This window comes from Salmo salar, chromosome 15, assembly GCF_965601325.2.
Source record: "Salmo salar chromosome 15, fSalSal1, whole genome shotgun sequence".
NCBI classification, from domain to species: Eukaryota; Metazoa; Chordata; class Actinopteri; order Salmoniformes; family Salmonidae; genus Salmo; species Salmo salar.
This window is the reverse complement of record NC_138305.1, coordinates 78,777,024-78,802,816: the sequence shown is the minus strand read 5'-3', so window position 1 is coordinate 78,802,816 and position 25,793 is coordinate 78,777,024. Positions and strand designations below refer to the sequence as shown.

The following is a 25,793-nucleotide window of genomic DNA, read 5'->3' as shown; positions in this document are numbered from 1 at the left end:
GATTTGAATATTTTAAAATGAATACTTTAACCATATTAAAACGAAGGTTTAGTTCACGTAACAGCTTTGACCTTAAAATGAAGGACAGATGTAAATTAATCACTAATCACATGAAATAAATAATATTCTTCAGAAATTACTTTTGTCAAAGTAACAAAATAACTACGGCTTTACAATGATGGTGAAACTTGGATGCGTTTTTGGATGAAGTGGGTTGAAATCTTCCTAGAAGTGACACGGTTGACGGAGGGACATGTCAAAATGGTGAATTTTGGCAGTTTAGCAAGCCTTTATTCATATAAAAAATCTGATTTATTGAATTATCCATGTGGTTTATATTAAAAGACACTTCATTTAATATAACAGGCTTTTAAAGTGCAATATTGGTGCACAATGTCTACTTAAAACATCAAAGGGACTCAAAAGGCACTCTCTTTTCGTGGAACGACCCAAATATTATCTTGTTTCCTCACCTGATCTTTACACTCCTTGTCCAACAGATGTCGCTAGTGTGCAAAGCTGGAGTTTGTTGCGCTCTACTGTATTCAATGTAAACTCTTTGGACCACCTTGCTCGAACGTGTTAAAGTCACACTGTTCTACCTGAATTTACTGTTCTTTTTTTCATTGTGAAAACGTGCTGAAACCAAGTGGAGGCCACTCTCTGTCAGCAAAGCATGTATGTTATCCTAAACCATTTAGTCAAACCACAAGAGAAATCTATTAAAAGAACATTGTAATGCATATAGACTTCATAGAAGTAATGGGCACTCCTTTTAATCAAATGAATGGGGAAAACTCGCCATTTAGCTGAATCTAAGATCACAATCGGATGATGGAGCACGATGACATCTTTCTTCGTGTCATTTTGATCCAATTGAAATGCTTGCAAATCATTGAGTGAATGAGAATTCAAACAGCAGAAAAACGTTGTTTAGAATGTATTTCTCCGCTCATTGTAAATGTTTTGTGTTTAATTTATTAGTATCCACATTAAGTACTGCACATGCAGCAGCTACTCTTCCTGGGGTCCACATAAAACATAAACACATTATCAAGTACAAAACCGTTATAGACAAGAACAACATATATTTAAAATTAGAGAGACACCCAGAGACAAAAATACTTTTTACACACTATTCATATACATATTCATATTCTTATGTACAGTACCGTTGTGATACAAGATTTGTTTTTTTTTAAGCTAAACTTGCTTTTTGCCTGAGTAACCTCTGGTGGCAGAGAATTCCATTATGACATGGTCCTATACATAACTGAGCGATGCATTGAATATGTTTTTGGTTTGGGTATCGTGAAGAAACCCACAGTGGTGTGTCTGGTGGGGTATGTACATACAGTACCAGTCAAACCTTTGGACACACCTACTCATTCCAGGGTTTTTATTTTTTTATCTTTACAATTTTCTACATTGTTCCTAGCCGAACCGGGGGGGGGGGGGGGGTTGTGCCTCACGAACCTGCTTCCCTATTCCCCAGCTGAGTGCCATCGCCAGGCACGAGGTGGGAAGGATGGTCTCAGATTCCGGGATAGTATCCGTGGGGCTATAGCGGCGTATATCCAGCTTGATATTCTTGGATCCCTGCCGGTATAAGAGGGAGAAGTTGAACCGGGTGAACAGTAGGGTCCACCTAGCTTGCCTGGAATTGAGGCACTTGGTGGTGCGGGGATATTCCAGGTTCTCGTGGTCAGTCCACACAATGAAAGGATGTTCCGCACCCTCCAGCCAGTGCCTCTACTCCTCCAATGCCATCTTCACCGCAAGAAGCTCACGATTCCCCACATCGTAGGTCCTCTCCGTGGCATTGAGGCGGTGGGAGAAGAAGGTGCAAGGATGTAACTTGAGGTCCAGGGCAGACTGCTGGAACAGAACAGCTCCCACTCTGACATCCGAAGCATCGGCCTCCACCACGAACTGGCTGGATGGGTCAGGATGAACCAAGACGAGAGCAGTGGTGAAGCGGTGTTTGAGATCCAGAAATGCCCAGTCAGCAGCTGGGGACCACGTGAACGGAACCTTGGGAGGGGTGAGTGCAAACAGGGGAAGCCAGGATGCTGTAACCCCGGATAAAGCGTCGATAAAAGTTGGCGAATCCCAGGAAATGTTGCAGCTGTTCTCTGGAGCTAGACTTGGGCCAACCCACCACCGCTCTCACCTTCCCGGGATCCATCTGTACACTCCCTGCAGCAATGATGTAACCCAGAAAGGGGATGGTGGAGCGATGGAATTCGCACTTCTCTGATTTTACAAAAAGCTAGTTATCCGGGAGGCGTTGGAGAATCTGTCGGACGTGGAGCATATGTTCTTCGGTGGCGCGGGAGAAGATGATGTCATTGAGGTAGACGAAGACAAACCGGTTCAACATGTCATGGAGAACATCATTAACCAGAGCCTGGAACACAGCAGGGGCGTTGGTAAGGCCAAATGGCATGACCAGATACTCGTAGTGATTGTTGGCCGTGTTGAAGACAGTCTTCCATTCGTCCCCTTCCTGTATCCGCACCAGGTGGTAGGCGTTCTGTAGGTCCAGCTTGGAGAACACGGTGGCCCCTTGGAGCGAAGGCTGAGGAGATGAGAGGTAGCGGTTCTTCACCGTGATATCGTTCAGACCCCGGTAGTCGATGCACAGGCGCAGGGTTTTGTCCTTCTCAACAAAGAAGAATCCTGCGCCGGCAGGGGAGACAGAAGGATGATGAACCCAGCAGCTAGAGAGTCCTCAATGTAGGTCTCCATAGCGTTGGTCTCCGGACCCGACAGAGAGTACAGTCGTCCCCGGGGCGGAGTGGTGCCTGGGGGAAGGTCAATCCCACAGTCATATGGCCGGTGCAGCGGCAGCAAAGTGGCCCGGGCCATACTGAACACTTCCCAGAGGTCCTGGTACTCCGCGGGAATGGCGGAAAGGTCCGGTGCAACTTCCGAGCCCCCAGGAACACGCCCCGGAGCAGGCTGTGCTGACTTCAGGCATTGGGTGGAACAAGCTCCAGCCCATGATGGCACCGGCAGAGCAGTCAATGAGGGGATTTTCCTGGCTAATAGCAAAACCATGGGAACCTGAGGAGACTTAATGAGCAGGAACTGGGTCGTCTCGCTGTGGTTCCCTGACACACGTAGGTTGATAGGGCTGGTATTGTGGGTGACCCTTCCTGTAGAGCGACCGTCCAGTGCTTTAACGTCCATGGGAATGGAGAGGGACTGAGTGGGGATATCCAGCTCAGAAGCCAGGGTAACATCCATGAAGCTCTCATCGGCCCCAGAATCGATGAGTACCCGGAGAGATTTCGACTGGTTCTCCCACAGCAACATGGCATGAAAGGGATGCGAGTAATGGGAGAGAAAAAGTTATCCATATGACCCACCAGAGTACTCGCTCCTACCGGTGAGCCTGGTCTTTTAGTGGACAGGTGGAGACGAAATGGCCAGTTGTCCCGCACTACAGGCAGCTCTTAGTGAGAATGCCTGTCTAGCCGTTCAGCTGGAGACAGCCTAGCTCTGCCTCGTTGCTTGGGAAGAGGTGAATCGGCAGTCTTCGGAGGCTCTCAGGGAAACTCAGGTAACCTCGGGTTCTCTCGGCAACGGAGCCATTGGGGACTTCCGGGATACCTCGGAGGCGAGGTGGAGTCTCCTCTCCTTCCTTCGATCCGAATGGTCAAAGTGATGAGCGAGTTGAGATCTGTTGGTAGTTCCCGGGCTGCAAACTCGTCCTTTACTTCCTCCTTTACTCCGTGTAGGAGCATGTCGAACAGCACTTCCAGGTTCCAAGCACTCTCAGTTGCCAACGTGGGGAAATCCACCGCATAGTCTACCACATTACCGGAGTCTTGATGTAGCTGGAGCAGCTTGCGAGCAGCCTCTCTCCCGGACAACGGAGAATCAAACACCTTCCGAACCTCCCCCACGAACTCCTCCAGACTGAGGCAGATGGCGGATTGTTGCTCCCACACCGCAGTGGCCCAGGCGAGTGCACTGCCGGACATCAGCGTTATGATGTACACTATCCTCGAGCGGTCTGAGGGGAACGAAGAAGGCTGCAGCTCGAAAATGAGGGATCACTGGGAGAGAAAAGGCCGGCAGGTTTCGGAATCTCCAGTATAGTGCTCCGGAGGAGGTAAGCGGGGTTCTCGGGACACTGGAGTAGGCTGGGAGATCACCATTATGGTAGGCTGCCTTACAGATAACCCACAGAATTGCTCCAGCAATGTGTTAAATACTCAGTGATGGCGTTCGGCCAAGTTCTGGAACCCTTCCATGAACCCACGAAGCAACTCCTCAGGCCTTCCAATGAGGGCATTGCGGCACTGGTCCATGTCTGCTGGGTCAGTTTAAGGCCAGTTCGTACTATCAGGTTTCAGGTCGAATAAACAAAAGTTTCTAGTACAGGGGCAGGCAAACGACAGGTCAAAGGCAGGTAGAGGTCAGTAATCCAGAGAGGGTGCAAAAGGTCCAGAACGGCAGGCAGTCTCAGGGTTAGGGCAGGCAGGGGTCAATTACCCAGTGAGGTGGGGCAAGGTATAGAACGGAAGTCAGGGTCAGGGCAGGCAGAACGGTCAAAACCGGGAAGGACTAGAAAACAGGATCAAGGACAGACAGGAGCAAGGGAACAAACGCTGGTAGGTTTCACAGAACAAAACAAACTGGCAAATAAACAGAGAATACAGGTAAAAATACACAGGGGATATTGGGGAAGATGGGTGACACCTGGAGGGGGGTGGAGACAAGCACAGGTGAAACAGATCAGGGTGTGACAGCTTTTGGTTTTAGATGTATTTAAGACCAGTTTATTCTTAATTACCCATTCTAAAAGTAATTAACTCCTTGCTAAGAGTTTCAGTGAGCTCACTGCTGTAGGTGCTGATGTGTAGAGTGTACAATCATTATCATACATAGTCATTTTAGCTTCTTGTAAAACAAGTGGCAAATCATTAGTAAAATTAGAGGAAGAGTATTGGCCCAAATCAAATGTACACTGCTCAAAAAAATAAAGGGAACACTTAAACAACACAATGTAACTCCAAGTCAATCACACTTCTGTGAAATCAAACTGTCCACTTAGGAAGCAACACTGATTGACAATAAATTTCACATGCTGTTGTGCAAAGGGAATAGACAACAGGTGGAAATTATAGGCAATTAGCAAGACACCCCCAATAAAGGAGTGGTTCTGCAGGTGGGGACCACAGATCACTTCTCAGTTCCTATGCTTCCTGGCTGATGTTTTGGTCACTTTTGAATGCTGGCGGTGCTTTCACTCTAGTGGTAGCATGAGACGGAGTCTACAACCCACACAAGTGGCTCAGGTAGTGCAGCTCATCCAGGATGGCACATCAATGCGAGCTGTGGCAAGAAGGTTTACTGTGTCTGTCAGCGTAGTGTCCAGAGCATGGAGGCGCTACCAGGAGACAGGCCAGTACATCAGGAGACGTGGAGGAGGCCGTAGGAGGGCAACAACCCAGCAGCAGGACCGCTACCGCCGCCTTTGTGCAAGGAGGAGCAGGAGAAGCACTGCCAGAGCCTGCAAAATGACCTCCAGCAGGCCACAAATGTGCATGTGTCTGCTCAAATGGTCAGAAACAGACACCATGAGGGTGGTATGAGGGCCCGACGTCCACAGGTGGGGGTTGTGCTTACAGCCCAACACCGTGCAGGGCGTTTGGCATTTGCCAGAGAACACCAAGATTGGTAAATTTGCCACTGGCGCCCTGTGCTCTTCACAGATGAAAGCAGGTTCACACTGAGCACGTGACAGTCTGGAGACACCGTGGAGAACGTTCTGCTGCCTTCAACATCCTCCAACATGACCGGTTTGGCGGTGGGTCAGTCATGGTGTGTTGTGGCATTTCTTTGGGGGGCCGCACAACCCTCCATGTGCTCGCCAGAGGTAGCCTGACTGCCATTAGGTACCGAGATGAGATCCTCAGACCCCTTGTGAGACCATATGCTGGTGCGGTTGGCCCTGGGTTCCTCCTAATGCAAGACAATGCTAGACCTCATGTGGTTGGAGTGTGTCAGCAGTTCCTGCAAGAGGAAGGCATTGATGCTATAGACTGGCCCGCCCGTTCCCCAGACCTGAATCCAATTGAGCACATCTGGGACATCATGTCTCGCTCCATCCACCAACGCCACGTTGCACCACAGACTGTCCAGGAGTTGGCGGATGCTTTAGTCCAGGTCTGGGAGGAGATCCCTCAGGAGACCATCCGCCACCTCATCAGGAGCATGCCCAGGTGTTGTAGGGAGTTCATACAGGCACGTGGAGGCCACACACACTACTGAGCCTCATTTTGACTTGTTTTAAGGACATTACATCAAAGTTGGATCAGCCTGTAGTGTGGTTTTCCACTTTAATTTTGAGTGTGACTCCAAATCCAGACCTCCATGGGTTGATAAATTGGATTTCCATTGATTATTTTTGTGTGATTTTGTTGTCAGCACATTCAACTATGTAAAGAAAAAAGTATTTAATAAGATTATTTCTTTCATTCAGATCTAGGATGTGTTGTTTAAGTGTTCCCTTTATTTTTTTGAGCAGTATATTTATATAGCCCTTCTTACATCAGCTGATATCTCAAAGTGCTGTACAGAAACCCAGCCTAAAACCGCAAACAGCAAGCAATGCAGGTGTAGAAGCACGTCAACTGCCTTGAGAGATACCGATGTTAGAGAAGCTTCCATTGAAGAATACTCTCTGAGTTCTATTGGACAAGTAACTCTCCAACCATGTGATTGCAGGTGATCTAAAGCCATAAAAAGTGAGTTTATTTCGACAACAAATTATGATCATCAACATCAAAGGCTACACTGAAATCTAAAAATGCAGCTCCAACTATCATCTTATCCATGTCTTTTAACCAATAATCAGTCATCTGAGTCAGTGCAGTATATGTTGAGTGTGCTTCCCTATATTGCATGCTGAAAGTCAGTAGTTAACTTGTTCTTTGAAAAATAGCATTGTATTTGTTCAAACACAATTTACTACATCAGTTTACTATGAACAGGCAGCAAACGGATTGGGCGGCTGTTAGAGCCACCAAAGGGTGCTTTACTATTTTTAGGTGGTGGAATTACTTTAGCTTCCTTCCACGCCTGTGGACACACACTCTCCTTTAGACTTTGATTAAAGACATGGCAAATAAGGGTGGCAATACAGTTTCCTACCATTCTCAATAGTTTCCCATCTACGTTGTCTATACCTGGTGGCTTATCATTATTGATGGATAACAATAATTGTTCCACCTCATCCACAAAAACTTGACCACATTAAAAACAGCAGTCCTTCTCTTTCATTATTACATATTCAATACACAAATACAGTGCCTTCAGAAAGTATTGACACCCCTTTTACTTTTTCCACATTTTGTTGCATTACAAAGTCAGATTAAAATTGATTAAATTGTAATTTCTTTGTCAACAATCTGTACAAAATACTTTAACGTCAAAGTGGAAGAAAAAATCTAACATTTGTAAGAAGAAAAATAATAATGAAATATAAAACAATAATATGTATCTTGAATAAGTGTTTAACCCCCTATATTAATACATATTAGAATCACCTTTGGCAGCGATTACAGCAGTGAGTCTTTCTAGGTAAGTCTCTAAGAGTTTTGCACACCTGGATTGTACAATATTTGCATATTATTCTTTAAATTCTTCAAGCTCTGTCAAGTTGGTTGTTGATCATTGCTAGACAGCCATTTTCAAGTCTTGCCATAGATTTTCACGTGGATTTAAGTTAAAACTGTAACTAGGCCACTCAGGAATATTCAATGGCGTCTTGGTAAGCAACTAGTGTATATTTGGCCTTGTGTTTTGGGTTATTGAACTGATGAAAGGTGAATTTGTCTGGAAAGCAGACTGAACCAGGTTTTCCTCTATCTTGCCAATGACAAGCATACCCATAACATGATGCAGCCACCACCATGCTTGAAAAAACTCAGTGATGTGTTATTTTGGAATTGCTCAAAACATAATTTTTTTGTTGCAGTTTTACTTTCGTGCCTTTCTGCAAATAGGAAGCATGCTTTGGAAAATGTGTATTCTGTAGAGGCTTCTTTCCGTTCACTGTCAATTAGGTTCGTATTGTGGAGTAACTACAATGCTGTTGATCCATCCTCAGTTTTCTCCTATCACAGCCATTAAACTCTGTAACTGTTTTAAAGTCACCATTGGTTAAATCGGTTTCTTTCCTCTCCGGCAACTGAGTTAGGAAGGATGCCTGTATCTCTGTAGTGACTGGGTGTATTGATACACCATGCAAAGTAATTAATGACTTCACCATGGGATATTCAATGTCTATTCAATTTTGACCCATCTACCAATAGGTGTCCTTCTTTGCAAGGCATTGGAAAACCTCCCTGGTCTTTGTGGTTGAATCTGTGTTTGAAATTCACTGCTCGACTGAGGGACCTTACAATTATCTGTATGTGTGGGGTACAGAGATGAGGTAGTCATTCAAAGATCACACTATTATTGCACACAGAGGCAGTGCAACTTATTATGTGACTTGTTAAGCACATTTTTACTCCTGAACTTATTTAGCCTTGCCATAACAAATGGGTTGAACACTTATTGACTCAAGATATTTCATATTTATTTTATTCATTTGTAAAAGTTTAGTCAAAACATTTCTCAAATGGCGTTATGCCTAGACCTAGTAGCTGAGGAATGGAATTGTTTTTCTGTTGTGCTGCATTTTTATTTATTTTGTGTGGAAAGAAGGTGTCTGTTTTGAGGGTATATTTGCATGCAACTAATTTCGTATGTTTTTGTGGTGTCTACCTTGTGTGTATAAATATATTGGTGTATTTATTTATATATTTCTGTGTGTGCTGCTGGTATTGCAGGGCAGTCTGCAGTCAGCAGCTGACTGGACTGTTCAAGTAGGGAGGCAGCACCGGGGCAGAAACCACCTTACACTGCCCAGCCCCCCGCTCACCATCACACCCCCCGAAAGTATCAGCACCCGTCCTCCACTCCCGACACACTCACACTCTCTCTTTCCCTTGCCCTGTGCCTGTCTCTCTCCATTCTACCAAGTAGCCGGCCAGACCTTTTCTCTCTCTCTCTCTCTCTCTCGCACTCTCTCTCCTGCCCTGTCGACATCCATCGAGCGTTCCACGCCTTTCTCCCTCAGCTTCCAAAGCCGTGCTGTCTACCGTTACTGCTGCTGTCCGTCCGTGTCTCTATCTGCAACAAGTTCCCTGGGACATTTTTGGAAACTTTTTTTCCTCAAGACATTTCTTTTTTTGCTATCTCCCTGGAGACGCCAGTGCATGTGGTGCTGTGTGTGAAAGGGTCTAGTGTTGCTCTTTCCTGGGGGTCTCTGTACACCATTAACCAGAGGAGAAGATTACTTGACATCATGATCAAAGTTCAGCTGCTGCTTCTGCTGGCCCTGGTCGGCCCCCTCTGTGCCGTCGCACACGCAAGTAAGTCAACACCCAGGGCTCGAGCCCTCATGGCACACTGTGTCTTTTCTGTCTGGCCACTCTGCCTGACTTTCACACTCCCACACCACACATCTCTTATCATACTCACACACCCTTTTTCTGTTTGGCTTGTATCCTGCCGCGTCGTGAATTTGAATCTTGGGGCTGCTCTTAGTTCTTTGTCCTTTAGTTCTAAAGTTTCTCTCTCAAGGAAAAGTGAAAACACCTTTTCGGTTTGATTGATGTATAGTTTATTTAGTTTTTCACAGTAGTTATTTTTTCATTTGAAATGTGTACAGCTGTGGTATTGGCCTCTTGTATTCTCCTCTAAATATAAGCTGTGCGTTTCATTTAGCAGTGAATTGCTTTGGATCATCCTGAGTGGAAAAAGAAGAGCTTTGGCCGAGGGTGTTAATGTAATAAAGAGGGGCAACTGGGTGGATAGTCTGTGTCGATTCTAACAGTTCCCTCTCTCTCCCTCCCCCCCACACTCCTTCCCCAAGCCTCGGTGAGGAGGAAAGTTGGATTCGGAGACACAAGGGGGAATGTGATGTAATGGTGCGAGGTCTTGTGCCTCGTGCTCATGATTTCTTGGCCGCCGGCAGGGAGAAAAAGGAATATCCTTTGGAAGGCTACCAAACAGTGCTCGGGTCTGACACGTACTGTACACGTTTATGCGAAAGCTTTACCCTCCCTATCTTTCTCTTTCCCTCTCCCACTCTCCCTTGCAAGTCCTAGGTAGGAAAGCCTTTCCCCATAGGGAGGGAGGGAGGGAGGGAGGGAGGGAGGGAGGGAGTGAGGGAGGGAGGGAGGGAGAAAAGTGAGCAGAGACAGAGTACAGAAGGGCTAGTTTGTGTGTGGGTATTAATAGAAAGTAGCTCTATATTTAAGACTGTCATATAGATGGGACCGGGAGAGAGAACACCCGGCTACGTGAGGGCTTAACAGTGAGGGCTGCTGCTTGCTGCCCCACCTCTACCGCATGTTGTTAGACTGCCATGGCCCACTGCCCCCTCCACATTTACCCATCTTTGGCAGGGTATCAAGCTTTACCAGCCCCCCTCAACCCCCACTCCGGCCACCCCCTCCTCTCCTACTATTCCCCCTACTCCCGGTTGATGAGTCTCGGGCCGGGCCAGGGCGTAGTTGAGGGGGGGTTTATTTTTAAACGGCAACCTTTACTGACCAGACGCAGCCCTTTTCACGAAGGCCCATTTGGAAGAGCGTTAACTCTTAAAGCTGCTCCTCTCTGCTCCACGCCCTGACAATTAAAATAAAAATAACATGAATCAAATAAGTAGAAAAACCTGCACATGCTCCGAAGAGAGCCTGTTGATTCTTTTTACCCAGTTGACTCCCTATGCATTCCTCGCCCAAGCCCCTCCTGGCTCAAAATGAGCTTTGTCTGAAGCTTTGTCGCCTTTAAAAGACTCACTCCAGCACATCTGGCTACAGAACCGGGTCAGTGCCCTCTGTCCATGCCTGCTTGTAAAATGATTCAAGTGTGCCCTCACACACCACATACAGTGCATTTGGAAAGTATTCAGACCCCTTGACTTTTTCCAAATTTTGTTACGTTACAGCCTTATTCTAAAATCGATTAAAAACATTTTTATCTTCATCAATCTACACAGTCAATACCCCATCATGACAAAGCGAAAACAGGTTTTTAGACATTTTTGCACATATATTACATAAGTGTTCAGACCCTTTGCTATGAGACTCAAAATTGAGCTCAGGTGCATCCTGTTTCCATTGATCATCCTTGAGATGTTTCTACAACTTGATTGGAGTCCACCTGTGGTAAATTCAATTGATTGGACATGATTTGGAAAGGCACACACCTGTCTATATAAGGTCCCACAGTTGACAGTGCATGTCAGAGTAAAAACTAAGCCATGAGGTCGAAGGAATTGTGTGTAGAGCTCCAAGACAGGATTGTGTCGAGGCACAGATCTGGGGAAGCGTACCGAAACATTTCTGCAGCATTGAAGGTCCCCAAGAACACAGTGGCCTTCATCATTCTTAAATGGAAGAAGTTTGGATCCACCAAGACTCTTCCTAGAGCTGGCCATCTTGCCAAATTGAGCAATCGAGGGAGAAGGGCCTTGGTCAGGGAGGTGACCAAGAAGCCGATGGTCTGCTTTGCTTAATATAAGGAATTTGAAATGATGTATACTTTTACTTTTGATACTTAAGTATATTTACAATCGAATACTTTTAGACTTTTACTCAAGTAGTATTTTACTTGGTTACTTTTACTTGAGTAACTTTCTAGTAAGGTATCTATACTTTTACTCAAGTATGGCAATTGGGTACTTTTTCCACCACTGCCTTTATGGTAGAATGGCCAGATGGAAGCCACTCCTTGGTAAAAGGCACATGATGGCACACTTGGAGTTTGCCAAGAGGCACCTGATGAACTGACTATATGAGAGAAGATTTTCTGGTGTGATGAAACCAATATTGAACTCCTTGGCCTGAATGCCAAGCGTCACATCTGGAGGAAACCTGGAACCATACCTATGGAGAAGCATGGTGGTGGCAGCTTCATGCTGTGTGGATGTTTTTCAGCGACAGGGACTGGGACACTAGTCAGGATCGAGGGAAAGAGCAAAGTACGGAGAGATCCTTGATGAAATCCTTCTCCAGAACACTCAGAACCTCAGACTGGGGCCAAGGTTCACCTTCCAATAAGACAAAAACCCTAAGCACACAGCCAAGACATCGCAGGAGTGGCTTCGGGCCAAGTCTCTGAATGTCCTTGAGTGGCCCAGCCAGAGCCCGGACTTGAACCCAATCGAACATCTCTGGAGCGACCTGAAAGTAGCTGTGCAGTGACGCTCCCCATCCAACCTGACACCGCTTGAGTGGATCTGCAGAGAAGAATGGGAGAAACTACCCAAATACCGGTTCGTCAAGCTTGTAAAATCAAATCAAATTTTATTTGTCACATACATATGGTTAGTAGATATTAATGCAAGTGTAGCGAAATGCTTGTGCTTCTAGTTCCGACAGTGCTGTAATATCTAACAAGTAATCTAACAAATTCACAATGACTAGCTAATACACACAAATGTAAAGGGATGAATAAGAATATGTACATATAAATATATGGATGAATGATGGCCGTGCGGCATAGGCAAGATGCAGTAGATGGTATAGAATACAGTATATACCTATGAGATTAGTAATGTAGGATATGTAGACATTATTAAAAGTGACTAGTGATACCTTTATTAAATCCATTTATAAAATGTATTAAAGTGGCCAGAGAGTCTGTATGTTGACAGCAGCCACTCTGTTAGTGATGGCTATTTCACAGTCTGATGGCCTTGATAGAAGCTGTTTTTCAGTCTCTCGGTCACAGTTTCGATGCACCTGTACTGACCTCGCCTTCTGGATGATAGCGGGGTGAACAGGCAGTGGCTCGGGTGGTTGTTGTCCTTGATGATCTTTTTGGCCTTCCTGTGACATCGGGTGCTGTAGGTGTCCTGGAGGGCAGGTAGTTTGCCCCCGGTGAAGCGTTGTGCAGACCGCACTACCCTCTGGAGAGCCTTGTGGTTGTGGGCGGAGCAGTTGCCATACCAGGTGGTGATACAGCCCGACAAGATGCTCTCGATTGTGCATCTGTAAAAGTTTGAGTGTTTTAGGTGAAAAGCCAAGTTTCTTCAGCCTCCTGAGGTTGAAGAGGGGCTGTTGTGCCTTCTTCGCCAAGCTGTCTGTGTGGGTGGACCGTTTCAGTTTGCCCGTGATGTGTACGCCAAGGAACTTAACTTTCCACCTTCTCCACTACTGTCCCGTCGATGGGGGGATGCTCCCTCTGCTGTTTCCTGAAGTCCACAATCATCTCCTTTGTTTTGTTGATGTTGAGTGATAGGTTATTTTTCTGACACCTCCGAGGGCCCTCACCACCTCCCTGTAGGCCGTCTCATTGTTGTTGATAATCAAGCCTACCACTGTAGTGTCATCTGCAAATTTGATGATTTGAGTTGGAGGCGTGCATGGCAACACAGTCATGGGTGAACAGGGAGTACAGGAGAGGGCTGAGAACGCACCCTCGTGGGGCCCCAGTGTTGAGGATCAGCGGGGTGGAGATCTTGTTTCCTACCTTCACCACCTGGGGGCAGCCTGGACCCAGTTGCACAGGGCAGGATCAAGACCCAGGGTCTCAAGCTTAATGATGAGTTTGGAGGGTACTATGGTTTTAAATGCTGAGCTGTATTCAATGAACAGCATTCTTGCATAGGTATTCCTCTTGTCCAGATGGGATAGGGCAGTGTGATAGCGATTGCATCGTCTGTGGACCTATTGGGGCGGTAAACAAATTGGAGTGGATCTAGGGTATCAGGTAGGGTGGAGGTGATATGATCCTTGACTAGTCTCTCAAAGCACTTCATGATGACAGAAGTGAGTGCTACAGGGCAATAGTCATTTATTTCAGTTACCTTAGCTTTCTTGGAGACAGGAACAATGGTGGCCATCTTGAAGCATGTGGGAACAGCAGACTGGCATAGGAATTGATTGAATATGTCCGTAAACACACCAGCCAGCTGGTCTGCGCATGCTCTGTGGACGCGGCTAGGGATGCTGTGTGGCCCGGCAGCCTTGCGAGGGTAAACATGTTTAAATGTTTTACTCACGTTAGCCACGGAGAAGGAGAGCCCACAGGCTTTGGTAGCGGGCCGTGTCAGTGGCACTGTATTGTCATCAAAGCGAGCAAAGAAGTTGTTTAATTTGTCTGGGAGCAAGACGTCAATGTCTGCAACGGGGCTGGTTTTCTTTTTATAACCCGTGATTGACTGTAGACCCTGCCACATACGTCTAGTGTTTGAGCCGTTGAATTGTGACTCTACTTTGGCTCTATACTGATGCTTTGCAGACCAGCATTGGATAGACCTGAGCACGGGCATTTCCTGTTTTAGTTTCTGTCTATAGGCTGGGAGCAACAAAATGGAGTCATGGTTAGATTTGCTGAAGGGAGGGTTGGTGAGGGCTTTGTATGCATCACGCAAGTTAGAGCAGCAATGGTCCAGAATGCTGCCAGCTTGTGTCGCGCATTCGATATGCTGATAGAATTTAGGAAGCCTTGTTCTCAGATTAGCTTTGTTAAAATCCCCAGCTACAATAAATGCAGCCTTAGGATATATGGTTTCCAGTTTACATAGAATCCAGTGAAGTTCTTTCAGGGCCATCGTGGTTTCTGCTTGGGGGGGATATACACGGCTGTGACTATAATCGAACAGAATTCTCTTGGTAGATAATGTGGTCGGCATTTGATTGTAAGGAATTCTAGGTCAGGTGAACAGACTTGAATTCCTGTATGTTGTTATGATTACACCATGAGTCGTTAATCATAAGGCATACACCCCCCGCCCATCATCTTACCAGAGAGATGTTAGTTTCTGTCACCGCGATGTGCGAAGAAACCGGGTGGCTGTACCGACTCTGACAACATATCCCGAGTGAGCCATGTTTCCATGAAACAGAGAATGTTATAATCTCTGATGTCTCTCTGGAAGGTAACTCGTGCCCTAATTTCGTTCACCTTGTTGTCTAAAGATTAGACATTGGCGAGTAATATGCTCGGAAGCGGTGGATGGTGTGCTCGCCTTCTAAGTCTGACCAGTAGGCTGCTCCGTCTCCCTCTCCTGCGGCGACCACGTTGTTTTGGGTCGGCCTCTGGGATAAGATTCCATGTCCAGGGTGGAGGTCTGAGCAAAGGATTCGCTTCGGGAAAGTCGAATTCCTGGTCGTAATGTTGGTAAGTTGACGTCGCTTTTATATCCAAGAGTTCTTCCCGGCTGTATGTAATAACACTTGAGATTTTCTGGGCTAACAATGTAAGAAATAATACATAAAAAACGAATTACTGCATAGTTTCCTATGGACCTGAAGGGAGGCGACCATCTCTGTCGGCGCCATCATGCGTCATACCCAAGAAGACCCGAGGCTGTAATCGCTGCCAAGGGTACTTCAACAAAGTACTGAGTAAAGGGTCTGAATACTTATGTAAATGTGATATTTCCATTTTTTATTTGTAATAAATGTGCAAATAATTTCTTTACTTGTTTTTACTTTGTCAATATGGGGTATTGTTTGTAGATTGATGAGGGAAAAAACAACAATTGAATCCATTTTAGAATAAGGCTGTAACGTAACAAAATGTGGAAAAAGTCAAATGGTCTGAATACTTTCCGAATGCACAGTGAGACATGCGCTGTAAAATCAACTCAGGAAAGCATCTCTTATGTCATCAGCGTGCCTTTTTTTAAGCTATCAAAAGTTTCGAGTTTGAAGTTGTAGGCTTGCCTGTTTTATGCCAAATCTGTGTGGAGAGAAAATACAGATCTGTCTGAGTTTGAGTCGACCAAGGTGAAGGCTATTTTAGCTTGTGAATGCAGTAGCCCCAGACAGAGGTGTAGTTTGGTGTGGCAGGCACTGATTGTCACGAGAATTTTCAATCCCAATGATGTTAACTCAACAATCACAATAGCTTTGACCAATTCCCCAGAGGTTGTAAGGCCCTGGTTAATAGAAGACTTTGACAAAGTCTCAGAATTCTACAAAAGGTTAGTTCTTTATTCAGAGAGCTCTGTACTTCTGCTTACATTACTAAATAGCAACATACTGTAACTTGTCCTATGCACACACATTATAGAATTATAGTCTTATAATTCTAATACATTTCATACAATTATAAGTTTCATGGTGGAATACTTTAGTCATTACCTTATACATATAAATTCCTTTATCACTGACAGAGAGGGTAATTCAGTCCAGCCATTAGGCCAAGGGGGCACCTCCACAACATAGCCAAACCAAGGGCTTGTGTGTCTTCACTGTCAGCATGAACATGAATGTCTCACTCCTCTTACAAATACACCACAGGCCCCAACACAGTGAAGAGAAGAAAGAAAAAAACACAGGACTGCATAGAAACTTATAAAACAGTGAACTGATGGTATCATTTGATGGCTTTCTGGACTTTCACTTGATATATGTCTTGTGGCTCCTTTTTAAGCCATCTCAATTCATATTGCTGTATTTATTATAAGCAATCTTTCAGGGAAGTTAGGAACCAATATACACAGGCAGTTAGGAAAACAAAGGCTAGCTTTTTCAAACAGAAATGTGCATCCTGTAGCACAAACTCCCAAAAGTTCTGGGACACTATAAAGTCCATGGAGAATAAGAGCAGCACCTCCCAGCTGCCCCCTGCACTGAGGCTAGGAAACACTGTCACCACCGATAAATCTACGATAATCTACAATTTCAATAAGCATTTTTCAATGGCTGGCCATGCTTTCCACCTGGCTACCCCAACCCCGGTCAACAGCTCTGCACCCCCCGACAGCAACTTGCCCAAGCCTCCCCCATTTCCCCTTCACCCAAATCCAGATAGCTGATGTTCTTAAAGAGCGGCAAAATCTGGACCCCTACAAATCAGCTGGGCTAGACAATCTGGACCCTCTCTTTCTAAAATTATCCGCTGCAATTGTTGCAACCCCTATTACTAGCCTGTTCAACCTCTCTTTCGTATCGTTTGAGATCCCCAAAGATTGGAAAGCTGCCGCGGTCATCCCTCTCTTCAAAGGGGGAGACACTCTAGACCCAAACTGTTACAGACCTATATCTATCCTACCCTGCCTTTCCAAGGTCTTCGAAAGCCAAGTTAACAAACAGATCACCGGCCATTTCGAATCCCACCGTACATTCTCCGCTATGCAATCTGGTTTCCGAGCTGGCAATGGGTGCACCTCAGCCACGCTCAAGGTCCTAAACGATATCATAACCGCCATCGATAAAAGACAATACTGTGCAGCCGTATTCATTGACCTGGCCAAGGCTTTCGACTCTGTCCATCACCACATTCTTATCGGCAGACTCAACAGCCTTGGGTTCTCAAATGACTGCCTCTCCTGGTTCACCAACTACTTCTCAGACAGAGTTCAGTGTGTCAAATCGGAGGGCCTGTTGTCCGGACCTCTGGCAGTCTCTATGGGGGTGCTACAGGGTTCAATTCTCGGGCCGACTCTTTTCTCTGTATACATCAATGATGTCGCTCTTGCTGCTGGTGATTCTCTGATCCACCTCTTCGCAGACGACACCATTCTGTATACTTCTGGCCCTTCTTTGGACACTGTTAACAAACCTCCAGACAAGCTTCAATGCCATACAACTCTCCTTCCGTGGCCTCCAACTGCTCTTAAATGCAAGTAAAGCTAAATGCATGCTCTTCAACCGATCGCTGCCCGCACCTGCACGCCCGTCTAGCATCACCACTCTGGACGGTTCTGACTTAGAATATGTGGACAACTACAAATACCTAGGTGTCTGGTTAGACTGTAAACTCTCCTTCCAGACTCACATTAAGCATCTCCAATCCAAAATTAAATCTAGAATCGGCTTCCTATTTCACAACAAAGCCTCCTTCACTCATGCTGCCAAACATACCCTCGTAAAACTGACTATCCTACCGATCCTTGACTTTGGCGATGTCATTTACAAAATAGCCTCCAACCCTCTACTCAGCAAATTGGATGTAGTCTATCAGTGCCATCCGTTTTGTCACCAAAGCCCCATTTACTACCCACCACTGCGACCTGTATGCTCTCGTTGGCTGGCCCTCGCTCCATATTCGTTGCCAAACCCACTGGCTCCAGGTCACCTATAAGTCTTTGCTAGGTAAAGCCCCGCCTTATCTCAGCTTACTGGTCACCATAGCAACACCCACCCGTAGCACGCGCTCCAGCAGGTATATTTCACTGGTCATCCAAAGCCAAAACCCCGTTTGGCCGCCTCTCCTTCCAGTTCTCTGCTGCCAATGACTGGAATGAATTGCAAAAATCACTGAAGCTGGAGACTTATATCTCCCTCACTAGCTTTAAGCAAGATATTTAGCCTATATATTTTTTTCGTTCACAGGATATACGGCTTGATAGAAGTCTTGTGCCATTGGTGGCCTCAGTTATGTTGTCCAGAAGAGGACTGTTTAACATCCTGTCCCACTGGGCACAGATGTCAGTTCAACGTCTATTTTTTATTTACATTCTGTTGAGTTGTCAACTTACATGAATTCAACAAAAAATGTCACCATGTCATTGGATTGAGCTTGAAAGTTGTTTGAAAAAAAATACTAAATCTCCTTATGTTGATGACTTTTTGCAAATCCAATAAGTTTTCCACGATTCAGTGTCATCACCTTGATTTTTTGGTTTTAAATGATGTGGAAACAACGTTGATTCAACCAGTTTTTGCCCAGTGGGATATCCCTACTCGAGGAAAAAAACATGGCCTGTATGTGGACACTATTGCATCTAAGATAAGAGCCAGTGGGAATATTCCACTCTGGCTATCAGACCTCTCCCACTCAACTCAAAGTGCAACTACTACGGTTAGCATGGGAGGCCAGCGGTTCTGCGTAGGCCATACCGTGATGAGATGGGATGGGAGGATACCTCCCCAGCTAAGGAACAACATTCTTTGGCTCCGGGACCATAGCAGACACACTCCCTCATACATCTGCAGATGGGCCCTAAATGTCTACAGACAGCTTAGCACAGGCCTATCTCCCCCTAAACGTACACACACAGCTGATGGTGATGGTGATGGATCTGTCCTGCTATCTCTCCCTCTCTCACAATGTATATTTTTCTCTCACCCCCTCTCTGTTGTTCTCCCTCATGATGCCGTTACTGTCCGACAGGCAGGATCCCGACCCAATACGGGCCCCACCGCTTCTCCCGGCCCTTTGCTGTATTCTGTCACTCTCTCACTTTTCACTCTCGCCCCTTTGCCTGTTTGCCTGCCTTTTATGGTCCCCCCTCCTCCCCAAGGATCTTGTTTGAGAGAAATTTTAAAGCAGGGTCATCGAGACAGACTTTTACTGCTCAGCAGTGATTTAGGGAGCTGATGATACACACACACACACACACACACACACACACACACACACACACACACACACACTGAAACTCAAGCATACACACACTCACACGCCAGTTGAGGCTGGTGGGAGGAGCGATAGGAGGACAGGCTCATTGTAATGGCTGGAATAGAATAGGTGGAACAGCGTCAAACGTAGCTTTCATATGTTTGATACCGTTCCATTAATTCCATTCCAGCCATTACAATGATCCCGTCCTCCTATAGCTCCTCCCACCAGCCTCCTCTGTCACACAACACATCTGCTCTGAGGTCAGGCTATAATGGGACATTAAACCAGAGACAGACTGTGGAACTAGGCCCCTGTTCATGGAACAGGATGAGTGAGAGAGTGAATAAATGAAAGTGGCTGCCGCTGGGCTCTATATCGTTCCGGCTTCACTCAAGCCTTTTACACCGCTCTCGCTCCCTCTCCAACTCGCCGCGCTCTCCTCTTGCAGAGCTAACGTTACAGCATTCCCAAAATCGTTATCAGGAGCAACTTCATTCATGGGGTGGAGGCAGGGCAGGGAGAAGATGGGGAGAAGAGAGAGCGAGAGAGAGAGAGAAGCATAGTGGTAAGGAGGGAGGGAGAGAGGAGGCGACAGGGCAACAATCCTGTTCTCTTACTCACTAGCACAGCTGTATTAGCCAGCACAGTTGGAAGGAAATAGTACTCAGAGCTTATTATGAGCAGCGGACATAATGGCACTTTATCATCAGACTTTCCAAACAAACAGCAAAGTCATTGGAGAACAAAAATGTTGTTATATTTAAACTTGCTTGTTGCTAATGAGAATTTGAGCAAATAGGTGACTAAGAATAATGGGGCAGTTGTGGAACAATGAGAGAGAGTCAGTTATTTTTAACCTCGTAAAGCTATTCTCTATTGTAAAGGGTTTTGAAGAATCACTGGAAAATGGCAAAGAAATGATGTCAGGTTCTAAGCTTAGACAGATCGGACTTCAGAGAAGTTTCATATTGCAGATTTGAAAGGGCAAAGAGTACTCTCAGGAAAAAGGAGAGACTGCAGCAGAACATTTTGCAAGTTTACCATAATTTCAGTCCTCCACTAAAATTGACTTCTACTTAATAATTTCGAAGCTGCGCTGTCCAAGCAAAGTTGTGGTCTGGAAGGGAACAGGCACAGATAGGACTTGATTTGTAGAGTGCTACAGTAAGGTCTCACTCAGCTTCTACTTTGCGGTCCAACCCTTTGAACAAAGAGGCTATTCTTATTACAAGTGGGTTCATACAATTATAGGATAGATTATAGTACATTTCAATACAAGCATTGACATTCCACTGAGCTCAGCTCAAAGAGCTTCCTTTCCAACTGTTATTGCCATCCAAAAATGGCCAGATGAGAGGATTTTATTTAGGTTGAGATCGTGCAGATCTTTGGTCTCTCTGGAAACATCACAAACAACTAATTCCAACATATCCGAGTAATTTGGATCCCGTTTTCTCAAGTAATGCGCAACAACTGTTAAGCACCTACTGTAATTGTGTTGTTTTATACTGAATTGTCCATTGTTTCTTACCCCTCTTGGTGTTTTAATGGTATGCCCTCATCTGCTGACTTCCTGCCGTCCCCATCCAGGGTCGGTTAAGGTGGAGACTCCATGAACAGCAAATGAGGCAGAGGGTGGGGCATGCGAGTGTGCAAACACGACCCAAGACAGAATGGAGAGGGGTGGGTGGGACTGGGGAGGAGGAAGGGAGGACCAATGTTTGTTCAGTCATGGGATGTGGCAGCCATGTTCTCACTGCTACTGATGAGTCAAGCCTTAGGCTGGGAGAGAAAATTACTGGGAACATAATGTCAAGGAAGAATGTTAATATTCACGTAGTTTTTCTCTCAAATTATTTCACCATGCCCTTGCAATGAGGGACTTTCCAACCGTCATTCTCTCTTTCCAGCTACTACATTTGAAAACTATTGTGAAATAACAGAGAAACCAAATGGTGAATAGGACTCCACGAGCTGTTGTTTAGGATATTAACATCCCATTCCAAAATAAATGATCATGTACAGTATGTCATCAACAAATGTAGTCTCTCTCTTCAGTGTGTGTCAATATTGTTCATTTGCCTCTACCAGTCTCTGACCTCTCTTTGCCTCTCGTCAGGCACACTGGTGACACCAGTAGAGCTGGTGACAGATTCCCCTGCTGTTCCCGAGGCCACTGAGGCCCTCAAAGAGGAAGATCCCGTAGTCACCCATGCCCCTTCGGCTGAACCCGAGGCTGCGGCCGAGGATGTCGTAACGGACACCCCTGCCGCCGAGGATGTCGTAACGGACACCCCTGCCGCCGAGGATGTCGTAACGGACACCCCTGCCGGAGAAGAAACCGCCGCTACTGAGGCTGCTGCCACGGACGTCGCTCCCGTGGAGACCGAAGCCCCTGCCCCTACCACTGAAGCTGCCAAGCAGGAGGCGGCCACAACTAACGCCCCTGCCATCATCACCGAGGCCCCGGCGGAGCCCGAAGCCGAGGCCACGACAGCTGCAGAGGCTAAGGAGGAGGTGGAGGAGCCAGAGGGTAAGGACTGAGGCTCTCAGGACAGGAGATATCTGTAACTAGATAGATATAGAGAGACCATGAAACTGAGGAAACCCTCCCAATGCTACAGTCTGTCTGCTCCCATATAGGGGAATCAAGGAGCCCAATGATATGTAGAGCACAAGACACCATGAGATTGCTTTGCCCCATTCTCCCTTAATTTTAATTATTTCCTTTCAGTTGATTTTGTCTTTGTTCTGTCTTTCCCTCTTTACATCCATCTTTTCCTTCTCTCGGTTTCCTTCCTGTTCTTTCACCAAACGTGTTGTGTCCCTATTGAGGTCAGTCTAGTGGAGTAACTCAGCCTTTGTGTTCCTTCCACAGAGGGTATGGGCTCTGGACAAGTGGTTGGTATTGGGATTGGTGCATTGGTGGCAGTGATCGTTGTCATCGCCGTGGTGATCGCCGTGGTGAGGAGAATGGGTAAATATTCGTAAGTACCTCCAAGGGATACACATATGTAACTAGATTGAGTGCAGGCATGCTCGTGCACGCATACAGTGTGCATGTCCTGTTTGCCTTGTCATGATCTTAGTAGAGGACTAAGAATGCTGTAGAAGCATGAAGCTACCATAAAACCATGCACAATACTCTTACATTTCCACAACTTACGCATGCAGATACATAAAAATGGTATCCCGAGTTCGTCAGACTCTGGGGAAGTAGATAAAGGACCAAACTATCCCTTTAAGCCACAATGGTGAAATTGGTGTAAGGGTTGTTACAAAGAATGTGTTTTAATAGGTAAGACACAACCTGCATCACTTTTCAACCATAACTGGTCCTCTGAACATAATATATTTGAATCATAGATTCAAATAGAACTGTCTGAATTCCTTTGAAAAGGAAGTTGTATTTATTAACTTTTTAAATGGGAACAAGAAGCATGTTCCAACAGACAGCTGCTGTACTCTCTACAACACCTCTTCCTCTGAGAATGCTATCATGTCTGGGGATGTGCTTGCCTGCTAACGGGGAGCGTTTTCTATGCCATAGGGCTGCTGCTGCTGCTGCTGCTGCTGCTGCTAAGAAAAGGGCTGCCAAAAAAGGGAGCATCTTGGTTTCTATAATTTTCTCTTTGATTGTTTCCCAGTTAACCATCTTAACCCCCTGACTCTCCATGGTCCAATGTCACAGACACATAACAAAGGCTGCATCTCAAATGTCACCCTATTCCCTGCACTATAAAGGAAATAGGATATAATTTGGGATGCAGACAAACTGTCCGTCAGACAAACTGTCCGACAGGCTGTTAGTTGCTTCTCCTCTCTGAGACATCCACTCATGGGCCCATGAGCCATCAGGTATTGTTCATTCACTGAAACAGGTGGCTCTATTTGAGATGAAATGTCGGGGCAACACCTCATGTATTAAGTTAGTAGGTCAATTTGACAAATGGTTTCCCAGCTGTGGTGGCAGAATTTTCCACAACACAGCCGTTTGGCTTTACATCGTCATTTTCCGATTGGCAACATAATCAATGTCAATCACATAGTGGTCTGAAACGGAGTAGCAATTCAAAGCTGTCCTTCTTGAATGTTCTATCTCGATAACTAATTCAAAGATATTTGTTGTTGTCGTTGGTCCATTTTGAAACGCTTTGTATGAATTGACTAGATTTGGAATTTAATACATTTTACTTTCACAAATTCCATGATTTCAAGTCTGTTTCTCCTTATTTAAAACCATTCAAAACAAACTATATCCTTATCCCAGGCCCAAAATGTCTGTACAGTGTCCATAACCAAGATAACACCCAGTATACTGAGGTGTGAGAATTAATTAAATGACATGAATCCATGTTTTTATTTCCTCATTTTGGGGTCAATGGAGACTCCTTATATTTATGAATGATGACATTACATTAAAAACTACAGTATCTACTAAAAGTAATGTTCTGTATGTGCTGTGTTATCTTTAAAATCATAAATCAAGTATGTTTTTATATTTTATTTTACCAAACCATCTTCTTCAATCATCGACTGACATTTTTATGAGGCATAACCAGATGTTTATGTGTGTTGGCCTGTTTGTCTTACTCTCTCTTTCTCCTTCTCGCTTCATCCCTCAGCCCCTGAGGAGAAAGGCTGCAAGACAGGAAGTCCCCAAAACGTTCTGGCAATTCTGATCTATGTAATTTCCTGTCATTAAACAAGCATTCTACCAGCACTCTAACTTAACCAGGATCTTGGACTGTTGACAAAAGGAGGGGAAGGTGTGTGGGGGAGGATGTTTGCCCACCTCTCCTCTTCTCCCCCAACCCCAAGACAGGGCCATTGACATCAGCGGTCCTGTACAACCACACAGCAACCCCCCATACCAACAACCAAACTGAAAAAAAGGTTGCCCACAGGATGTCACATTGAATTTCAGGGTCTTTCATTTGGATTTGTAAAAATAAGTAAGGGATTATCTCACTTGTGGTAGAAAACGCTCTCTCTTATGCAAGGGTGTGTACATTAACACAGATGTGCATTTGAGTTGGTGAAGAGGACCTATACAAGAAAAAAATGGGAATATGGAAAAAAGGAGACGGGAGAGAATGTTGTGAATTCCATAGGGTGTATATACCATGCAAAGGGACTATAGTTATTACTTTATCATATGTTGCAGTTGCTCACTATAGCATTCAGTATATGGAACATTGCAAAGCAGCCAAAGGCTATTGTGGCCAATGAACCGAACTGAAAATCCCTCAGAAAAACCAACCACATTAGTATTTTGTCACCTTAACACCTAGCCAATGAGTCCCTCACTACAGAAATGTTCCAACAACTATATGAAGCACTGAATGCAGAAGTTGATTTGACATTGTGCTCATGTTCTGAGGGTTAGCGAGGGGCTAATGAAAAGACGGCTCATTTGCAAGTGTAACGTGACATTCTGCCAGCTTTAACACTGACATAAAAACCTAGTACATATCTGTGAAATTTAGCAGAAGGGTTTGTGCCACTGTCTCTGGTATTCCCTGGATAGTTTGGAGATGTTACTATTGAAGTACATTAATGTGAATTGACTGTACTTTAACTGCCACCCATTCCAATAGGACAGTTTTGACGACTTCAGGTTTTCACCCAAAAATGTGTTCCATGTACAGGTAGTGGTTATTAGCCCCCATTCTGCTAGCATTATCTTTTATAATGTATCCACCGTACTTCTGCTTACTTTAGTTGGGATAGAGTATACCAAGCAAAAATACACACACATTTTCTTCATAATCGTTAGTAGTCATTAATGGGTGTAAAAATCATTCAGTCTCAGCTTAGCTCCGCTTGCTTTAAGAACTCAGTTAATAAGTGCACTGAATGAGTGATGATAATTGTTTAATGAATCCGCTTTAGACACTGCAATCGTTTGCGACGACATTTGTTCTCCGCTTTTGCTCCATATTATCAACAAGTCCTTCAAGTCCTTTTATTTAATTGCAGTGTGTTTGTTCATACTGTTTCAATAAAAAAGTGAAAACACTCCACAAATATACACTGGCTTACGACTGTTTTTTTTACAAAGTATGCGTTGGTATAATTTAAATGTTGTATTGTCTTTGTTGCTCCTTTGTTTCTTAGCTGTTGCTTATCAAATTTGTTTCCATGACACTTTCTAAATAAAAAAAAAATCACAACTCGTAACTCTCCCTAGAATGTCGAACACCAAATAAGTAGTGGTGAAACGGCAAGGAATTAATTAGCTCATGACACTGCGATTTTTACCTCAAACTTTTTCCCACATACTTTAGTGTAAAAGTAGCACACACCACTACCCAGCTTGCAGAAGTCGGAGGCAAAAGCTGATTGGTCCAGTCAGGTAATGCACAAAATTACAACACTGCTCCAGTGAATCAAGACAAACAACAGTCAAA

The 25,793-nt window shown here is 45.1% G+C and overlaps 1 protein-coding gene across 1 annotated transcript; it reads left to right on the top strand.

The window, feature by feature from the left end:
* Positions 1-8,979: 8,979 nt before the first annotated feature.
* LOC106572142 (uncharacterized) lies at positions 8,980-25,414 on the top strand. Its single transcript, XM_014146026.3, has 4 exons — positions 8,980-9,440; positions 21,500-21,913; positions 22,259-22,367; positions 24,006-25,414. Exons 1-4 carry the CDS (start codon positions 9,374-9,376, stop codon positions 24,010-24,012), a joined length of 597 nt encoding a protein of 198 aa, XP_014001501.1. The 5' UTR covers positions 8,980-9,373; the 3' UTR covers positions 24,013-25,414.
* The last annotated feature ends 379 nt before the right edge of the window (positions 25,415-25,793 follow it).